The 10085-nt window shown below is 39.6% G+C and overlaps 1 protein-coding gene across 9 annotated transcripts in view; it reads left to right on the plus strand.

Moving 5' to 3' along the window:
* Positions 1-10085, plus strand: part of LOC121872883 (unconventional myosin-Va-like) — a 155422-nt gene that overhangs the window by 138744 nt on the left and 6593 nt on the right. For 6 of the 9 annotated variants that reach the window (XM_042375962.1, XM_042375965.1, XM_042375963.1 and 3 more), the window contains 2 exons: positions 3407-3448; positions 9194-9340. In XM_042375962.1, coding sequence (XP_042231896.1) covers positions 3407-3448; positions 9194-9340 — 189 coding nt within the window. The remainder of the gene's footprint in view (positions 1-3406; positions 3449-9193; positions 9341-10085) is intronic. The other 3 variants (XM_042375967.1, XM_042375969.1, XM_042375971.1) reach the window with 1 other exon arrangement.

Consider the following 10085-nt stretch of genomic DNA (forward strand, 5'->3'; position numbering starts at 1 on the left):
GGAATATGTCCGTGCACCAGACGAGTTCCTGCCTCAGACCACTTTGTAGAGAGAGTGAGAGAGAGAGAGAGAGTGTGAGAATTCGTATAGACTATTAATATAAGCTTACTGAATTAGCTGTATCACACACACACACACACACACACACACACACACACACCAGGACAGTAAGTGTGGTGGTAGTGATGATGTAACTACCGTGGAGGCCGGAAGTGAGGTCATGCAGTGGGTCAGCCGACTAGCGGGGCCCCAGGTCAAGCTGCCTCTCATACATACTATTGCCCCTCACTCATACATACCTACATACATACACACACACTGTTGCCCCTCATACATACATACATACATACATACATACATACACACACACACACACACACACACACACACACACACACACACACACACACACACACACACACACACACACACACACACACACACACACACACACAGCTATATTAGTACAGAAAATATTGAGTGATAAAGAGAGTAGGAGGGAGACTGGTGAGGAGGCGAGGAGAGGAGGAAGAGTACCACAGTTCCCCCCCAGTGATGGTCCTGGGGTGAAGGTGGAAAGAAAGTAATAGTAGGGGAGAAAACTGGAAGTAGTGTAGTGACCTCTCTCTCTCTCTCTCTCTCTCTCTCTCTCTCTCTCTCTCTCTCTCATACATACATACATCAGAAACGGACAAGGAATTTAAGGATATGCTGTATATTGAACAGTTATAAATAAATAGTGAACAGTACAGTGCAAAAGTTACACAAGACAAATTTTTAGGGCTACTCTTTCGTGGTTTATGGATAACATCTGTCCAATTGTTGGTTTCAGATCGGAAATATGCTTTATGTACTAATTTTGTTCATCTGAAATTATTCTTTGCTTTATATAGTTCAGAACATCTGTTTAATATAAGGTAACGGAGTTTTGGGAGGGAAAGCTCTCTAGAAATGATTTTTGTTAGTTTGTAGCATAGTGTATATGGCCAGTTGTCAAATTTCTGTCTATTTTCTCTTTGTTAGACTCGCATACATATGTACGTGTAGGAGATCTCGCACTAAGGATGGAGGTGAGAAAGGAAACTTACAATGGCGTTTTCTATATATATATATATATATATATATATATATATATATATATATATATATATATATATATATATATATATATATATATATATATATATATATATATATATATATATATATATATATATATATACACACAATGCAGTGCTAGGGAGTTGCTGTGTGGTGAGGAGCTTGTTGAGAGTAGGTCTTGTCCGTTTGAGAATGTTGAGTAGAATGACAATCACAGCGAGGCTTGGGGTATTTATACGATTCTGCCAGATCTGGTGGAGAGATGTGAAGTGAGTGGCGCTGCTGATTGGCTGAGGTGAAGGCGGTAACTGGCCAATCACAAAGCAGTCCGAAAGCGAGGCCCAGTCTGTGGAACTCGCTGCTGGTTGGCTGGGAAGCGGATGGCAAGTGACCAATCAGCAGTTGTAGGGGAGAGTATCCACAACAATATTCCCCTTCCCCTCTGAGCGCTGCAGGAAACTTGTTGTTGGCAGGGTTGTATCCCACATGTGAGACGTAACGGGCGGGGGTGTGAACCACTCGGCTGCTATGGATGACGACTCCATCTAGTGACACGAAACCTGTGGGAGAAGCAGAGGGAGAAGGAGGGTTGTATAAGAGAAGGTTGAACAGGCGAGGAATGTGTTGCTTCTCTCGCGGCAGGTGCAAAGTCCTCAGGGGTTCCGGGTAGGGTGTCTGGGTCCATAGGGCCGGATGCAGGATCCTCATCAGGAGCAGTAAGTACCTGAGGGAGAAAAGAGGGTGCTGTGGGCAGCAATGGTGACCAATCAGCAGTTGTAGGGGAGAGTATCTGTAGTGGCTCCTCTCCCCTACAACTCCCAACTGAGCTCCGGCCGCGCGCCTACCAGCCAATCAGCGTACAGCCAGCTACGCCGAGAGACTAGGTCTATGCAGAGGACGTAGGGGTACGATCGCCGACCTAGTCTTTACCTTCATCCTCTGGTTCAGGATCAGAGCGTTTCACACCTTACGCTTAAGCCGCTGTGATTGGTCCTCTCGCTACGCTCACCCTAAATCCTGATCCTCGTAAATTGTATATATACGGCCATGCCTGGCCGGGGAGACCATTCTACACTCGGCTACTGGACCAGCAACATCTCTCACAGCTCCTCACCACTCAGCTTCCTCAGAAACCTCCTCACCCTACGGGACCTCTGAGCAAGTTTCTCCTCACCTAGTCACTCCTAAGCACTGCGCTGTACAACAATATATATATACAGAAAGCGCATTGTGAGTTTCTATCCTACCTCATTCCTGAGTGTGAGATATCTACATGTACGTACGTTTGTGTGCCCATACAAAGAGAGTTGACAACTGGCCACATACAGTACGCTACATATCCACTACCAGTTATTATCAGTGTAAATGTTTTGTACAGCTGTTGGTTGTATTTTTATCTCCTGGAAATTTTAATAGTGTATCTTTTATAAAGTTTACTTTGGATGTCTTCTTTGTGTGTTTTAATCATGGAAATTTATCCCTTCGTGTGATAATATTGTATGCCACCGTTAGTTAGCTTTTGTTGAGGTTTATTTACTGACTCGCCATAGTGACTAGTTGAAAACATGTTAGTAATGTTGTTGTGCTAGTTTTTGTTATTGTCAGGACACTTCCACTGTATATGTGTGTCATTTACGTGTGAATGACTTGTTTAAAATTTTATCATTTCCAAATTTGCCCAACAATTTCTTTTTAAACTTTGATCTCATTAAATTTTATGAATCAAAATAACTTGAAGAAAAGCTATTTATTGTTTCAAAATTTTCGTAGTGAGTTCAAAATATCGGTGACGGCATTTTTTTGGTTTATGGTGCCATAGTTTTGTAAACTTTATCATATATTGCGTTGTATGCATCTTCATTTTGTCGTCTTTACTCATGAACCTTAAGACTCATTCTTTAGATTATTCTACTCCAGGTAATGAGTGTTTTTTAATGATATACAGTACTGATCTATTTGTCAGGTTATCACAGATATATTTTGAGAGCAGAGAAAAGGTTTTGTTATCAAGTTCACTCAGTCGTTTGGTATTTATTATTTTTGTGGATGTTGCAGTCTTGTGTTCTTGTATTTTTAAGCCATTGTAGAATTTGTGTTATTTAGATGCAGTATTAATATTACTAATACAGTACAGGTGTATATTTATAATTAATACTTATGAGTTTTACACACAGTCATCACTTGTTTATTAATGATGCACATTGTCTTTATTAAGTGTTTCCTTGGTGGACTTTTCCATTGGTTCATTTTGGTCATTGTCCTCTCTCTCACTTTTCTGTGTATGTCTGACTGACTGACCTTTCAGGCTCGGGGAGCAAGCGGTCCTCAGCACAAGGCAGCCCGTATGGTAAGCTGCCTGCAAGCGCACGTTGGTGATGTGCCACGTGTACATGCATGAGCATGCATGCAAGTGCAAAACACATATATGCATACTTTACTCACACACACACACACACACACACACAGACTATAGCTAAATATACTGTTGATTCAATAAGTAGTATTATTTATATATATATATATATATATATATATATATATATATATATATATATATATATATATATATATATATATATATATATATATATATATATATATATATATATATATATATATATATATATATATATATATATATATATATATACAGTTAACCCTCACTTTACGCGGTTAATGTAACCCGGAGGGTCCCGCGTAAAGTGAGGCGGAACGTGAAAGTGAATAACATAACATATGGGATTAATTGAAATGGAGTCCGGGCCGATCCCCAAACTCCACTTTTTGACGACACACAACTATGTTGTAGTAAAAATTTTATCTTAACTTTATGATGGTATGAAAAAACAAGTAATATAGAAGAGGTTAGGTTAGGAAAGATAAAGGTTAACATAGGAAAAATAAAGGTTAGGTTAGAAAACTAAAAATTAGGTGTAACACTTACGGTAGTAGAAGAGATGGGTCGGCATACGGGGATGGAGGCTGGTTCCGAGGCAGAGGGCAGATTACTGGCCCTCAGGTGAATCACCATTACTAGGTGAATCACCATCACTGTCACTTACAGTTGTCAGGGCTTCCCTGACAAATCCCTCAAAGTCATCTTCACTGCCACTATCACTGGCTTGGGCTGGCTGTGGTGGGTTGCGGGCGAAGAAATCTGTTATGCTTTGCTGACGGCTGGCGTTGATGTTGTCGTGATACACCTTGATGTACGGCTCCATAGCCTGCACCAGCTGGGTATGGAAGACTTCATAGCGGTCATCGTCATTGTCGCGGGAAAGGAAGGACTTCATCTTCTCTGCACACTCCATGGCACCCTTAATATCACTATGACTTAAATTGTGTTCTTCGGAGAATGACGCACCTTCTTCCTCCTCTTCACTGACTTGTTCTTCTTCCAACATCTCGTCGGCAGTCACTTCAGGATCTCTGATCACCTCCAGGATGTCGTCGTTGGTGGTCTCGGAGAAGCCTGGAACTGTAACAGTCTGCGCAGCTTCTCTGGCAAGGTCCACTGCTACTGCAACATTCTGAACCTCACCAGTCACAGATTGACTCCTCCTCTCACCTGGTATTCCATGCAACACATGTCTCCATGCGTGACGAATTGTAGCAATAGACAGCTGATCCCATGACTCCACCAAGAAGTCCACAGCTTTCTTGATGTTAAATACTCTCCAGAATTGTTTGAAGAGTATTTTTTGCTGTTCTAACTGTTGATCCTCATCTTCTTCGCTCTTGCTATCGGTGGTGGTGTCACTCAGGTTACGCAACTCTTCCCTGGTGTTGGTGTAGTCGTTCAGGAGCTGGAATTTTTTTGTTGAGAATGCAGCTTTCACATTGCAAATCAACTCCTGGTCCATGGGCTGGATTAAAGACGTAGTGTTGGGAGGAAGGAAGACCACTTTTACGTTGGGGTGACGATCTAACAGTAGGGGCGAGTGTCCTGGTGCGTTGTCCAGCAGCAACAAAATATTGAATGGCACATTCTGTCGCTCACAGAATTTTTTTACATCGGGAACAAAACAGTCATCAAACCAGGAGAGGGACAGTGTAGAGAACATCCACGCCTTACGTGCGGTCAGCCAGTGGACATTTAGCTTGGTCATGTCCATGGTTTTGTAGGCGTGCGGCTTGCGTGCTGTGTGGATCACCGATAACTTGAGCTTACAGGTACCTGAGGCATTGGTGGTAAACAGGACGGTGATGCGTTCCTTCTGCATTTTCCGGCCCCGAATCCTGCTGGCATTCTTTACAACGAAGGACTTGGAAGGTAGCTTTTTCCAGAAAAGACCAGATTCGTCCATGTTAAACACCTGGTCGTCACTGTACTGTCCTTCCTCCATAATCTCACGTAAAAACGGAGGAAATTCCCAGCCGCAGCACGATCAGCACTCGCTTCTTCACCACCAATGTTTATATTGGTGATCTTGTTCCGGATCTTAAACCTCTGTAACCACCCAGAGGAAGCATTAAAGGGTTTGGGCTCTGAAGTTCCCATCTTTCGTGCCACTGCCATGTACAGTTCACGTGCGTAGTCCTTAACAGAGCGCGTGTCGACCGCCATGTTCCGTCGCGCCTGACGCACCAAGTACCTCACAAGTAATTTTTCTGTCTTGAGAAGCACCTGGTTGTGAAAATATTTGATCATAGAAGCACCTGTAGACTTTGTGATCTTCATGTGCTCCTTTATCTTGGCTGAATCCTTCTTTATAGTCCGGATCGTAGATTCGTTCACACCATGCTGGCGCGCCAAATCAACCTGCCTTGTTCCTTTCTCCAACTCTTGGATGATGGTATACTTCACCTCGTAGCTTAAGGAACGTCGTGTCTTCTTTGGCTTAGTGCCGCTGGGTCCAGGTAAGGAAAGGTTTCTCTCTGGGGGTGGTGGTCCGGCGGAAGCCATTTTACGGAACAATGGATGCGCGTTTACACGGAGTGGCCTTGAGGGATGAAACTGCCGCGGCTAGGTCAAGCGTCGTCTTTCCTCCCTCCCTCCCTCCCCCGGGTGGACACGTCATAATACTTTAAGCCAATTACAGCTAGCAGCAGAGGGGGGGTAGGGATGCATGGCCAATCACAGGTCTGATACGTCATATGACGTCAGTGATAACGCAACAAAGACACACACTGCGCAACCTTACTGCGCCGCTTGCCCAAGCGGAGGGAGAGGCAGGCAGGCAGGCGGGCGGGTGGGGCGAATCTAAAAATAGCGTCGCACCGAACACTCTCCGCGTAATGGGGTTCACGTACCGCGTAATGTGAGCACGTGAGGTTCTGGCAAGGCACCGCGTTAACGTGGAAACGCGGAATGCGGGACCGCGTAGATTGAGGGTTAACTGTGTATATATATATACATATATATATATATATATATATATATATATATATATATATATACATATATATATATATATATATATATATATATATATATATATATATATATATATATATATATATATATATATATATATATATATATATATATATATATATATATATATTTCATTTAGATCCACAATTGAAACGTGGATAAGAAAAATCTTGATAAAATCACACAGGGAAAAGGGAAACGATGGAGAACCTTAGCTTTCGTCTTTATTCAAGACATCTTCAGAGGCAACTGAATTACAAAGACTGAGAGAGAGAGAGAGAGCTTATGTATATAGGGTGACCTTACAAAACATGAGGTCAGGTAAAAAAACATGACATCCACTAATCAACACACCAACCACACAGAAAACATAAGAAGAGATTATAAGAACGGGCGACATAACTAGTCATGTCACGCCAGGTAAAAAATATGAGACCCACTAATCATCTATCATACATCTACCTTACATGCTTTCAAACCATTTTTAATTTGGGCACTGACAAATAAATTTGTGTAACGTATTATCAGTTTTGTACTGACTACCACTAAGGTTTAAAGAATACATTTCTTTAATCAAACTTCCTTCAACTGTATATATATATATATATATATATATATATATATATATATATATATATATATATATATATATATATATATATATATATATATATATATATATATATATATATATATATATACACACAAACACACACAGGAGTATATGAATATTAATACTGAAAAGTCTTTCAGCCATAGATTATATGAAAAAAACGAGGCAAACAGTACTGCCACTATAGAGAAGTTATATGGAGTACTTACTGTGGTAGATGTTATGCTTTAATGCTATAACATTGAACTATGAGTAATGCTGTACAGTACAGGTACTTGTACTGTATATCAATGGATTAACTTGCCAAAACAAAATATATACTGTACTGAATATGTTTTATGATGTAACGTTTGTTTCAACAACTGTGTACATATATTGAATTTCCTGACTTCATATCAGAATTTTAAATATTTTTCAAATACTATACTGTACAGTATATTGTACACTGGTATGCAACCACCCCTGACACCTTCAAGGGATCTCATTAGTAAATACTCCTGACAAACAATATACTGTACAGTACTGTATTACTAGTACACTTGACATAAGTGCAGTGCTGCACAGTATTATTATCTTAGATAAAATGACCTTTAATCTGTTGACTTGGTAATTACAGTTGTGAATCAACAAATAAACAACAATAGAAAATTGGAAATTGTAAAGTAGACTTAACAGTTGTCTGACAGTTAAGTTACATATTTCCTCGGCTTAAGTTACAGGTTTATGTTCTATGGTACAGTGCAGTACAACACACAAAATGGTAGATATCCATCAGTTTGGTCGACCCATAAGGAAAAAAAAAGGTGTGGAGTGTAGTGACTAAGTGGCTCCACAGTTCCCTGTCCTGAGGGTCGCTGGTATGCACACACCCCCCCCCATCTATTCAGTCGTGAATGATTCCATAATTTTAGAGTAATAATGTAAGTCAAGGTGGTTGAGGGCAATGCTGAGTCACACTTACCCTAATAGGCCATCAGGCCTGTGGGACCCACTTTCACTAGTACAGTACTGTAATCAGATGTAAGTTTTCTGCATGGAGCTACAGTACAGTATTAATCTCTGATTTGCATGGTTTTTGCAGCTTTTATCATGGAGGCATGTTGTGCTGTATATATTGTATTATAAATTTTGTTGAGTATTCAGCACACAAGGCTGACATAGCATTATCATGAACAAATGTGTCATGAAGCTGCAAACAATTTTTTAATTGTTAAGTATAGTCCAGTGTTGAAGTTTCTTCCTGTGACAGTTTGAATTTAATGTTTTGAAAAATTACAGCATGATCATAGTAAAACCAGTAAGGCCAGGTACAGTACACAGATATACATAAGTTATATTACAGTGTACAGTACTATACTGTATTAGGATATTTAGGCACTGTGGAACAAGAACAAAGACATTTGTATATACTAATAGGTATTTTATATATACAGTATACTGTACAGTACATGTAGTGCTGACATAGTGGCACCCTGTACAGTTCTGTTTTTTTGCATGGTGTTAACTGTTGTCATGTGTCAGCAGCATGCATATACAGTCCTGTTGTCAAATTATTTTCTTTTTTTGCTTCCTCAGTGTTAGTCCAGGCTAATATTACTACAGTATGTAAAAGCACTGTAGTAATTTTTAAACTCTGACTGGATCATTTCATTTTATAGAATAGCAAAACACCGATATTGATATTGAGTTACCATTTTAGATTTTGCACTTCATGTGGATTTTTGTACATTTACTATTATATTTTCTCATTTCCTTGAGTCTGTTTTAAAGGTCAGGTTCCATTACCGGTAATTTTAAGAAAAGTAACATCAGCTTTGTAGATGAAAATTTCCTTCTTTTTTTTTTTCTCCTGGCCAGCAATACTTTTTTTTTTCTTTTAGTAAAGTGAAATCAGAAGTTACTTTTTCACAGACCTTGTGGGGAAGGAAGACTTGAACACCCCAAACTTGTACAGTAGTATTTATAACTATTAAACCTATTTTCTTGGCTTTGAAAATCCCAGGTGTACTTGAAATGTTATTGAAATATCATACTGAGCAAGAGGTGTACTTTTTGCTCAAACTAGTTTTCAGTCTTGACTTCATATTTCTTTTCCCACTTAGGTGGTGATCCTCCTGACCTGCTGGATGTTAACGCCACACACGAGGGGGAGGTGATGCCAGTCATCCGCAAGAAAGAGAGAGATTACATGGGCATGTTTGAGTATGACCGGAGGGAGGAGATGCAGATCATACGCGTCCTCATATATGGTACGTACAGATTTTGCACATCAGGGTGTGTCTCAAGACTTGTGCCTCCTGTATTTATATTTGTTCTTATGATTTTTTAGTTAGTACTAAAACCTCTACAGTATACAGTATCATGGTATACTGTAATTTGAATATGTACTCCTGTGGTTTAAAGTTTCTTTGTAAAGATTCTTAGAAAAAAAAAATTTAAATGTCACATTGCAACTGAAGTGAGACTGGTATTATTAGCCGAAATTTGTGACATGACACCCCATGTTCCTCAACAATATTTGGTGGAATTACCGTGACCAACTGAAGGTTCAGTTGCAACCATAACCCTTACAGCCCTGTTGGAGATGTCACTTGTCACTTAGGGTTGAAGGATAAAGAGTTCTGTTGTCATCAGCCGTGTGCTCTGCAACATTTATTTGACTTTATTGTAAACTGTACTCTCATTAGATCAAACCTTACCCATTATCTTCTGATTGTACTGTTACTTTATATCTATGTAAGGTTATTCAGGCAACAGAAGGGTTTATTTAGAAAAAACTTCAATAAATTTTACTACATATGTATCAAGGAGACTTTTCCTGGATAAATAACAAATGGTTTAATCCCAGTTACCCTTTGAAACCAGTGTTGAAATGATTGGATACTTGCATTCTTAATATACTGGTACCTTTTGATATTAAACTGATTGTCTTTCTTTTCTATTTAATACTGTATTTACTCTTTTATTGAATACATTATTCTGTTATTTTGTCAG

Source organism: Homarus americanus, unplaced genomic scaffold (genome assembly GCF_018991925.1).
Source record: "Homarus americanus isolate GMGI-L3 unplaced genomic scaffold, GMGI_Hamer_2.0 scaffold11022, whole genome shotgun sequence".
NCBI classification, from domain to species: Eukaryota; Metazoa; Arthropoda; class Malacostraca; order Decapoda; family Nephropidae; genus Homarus; species Homarus americanus.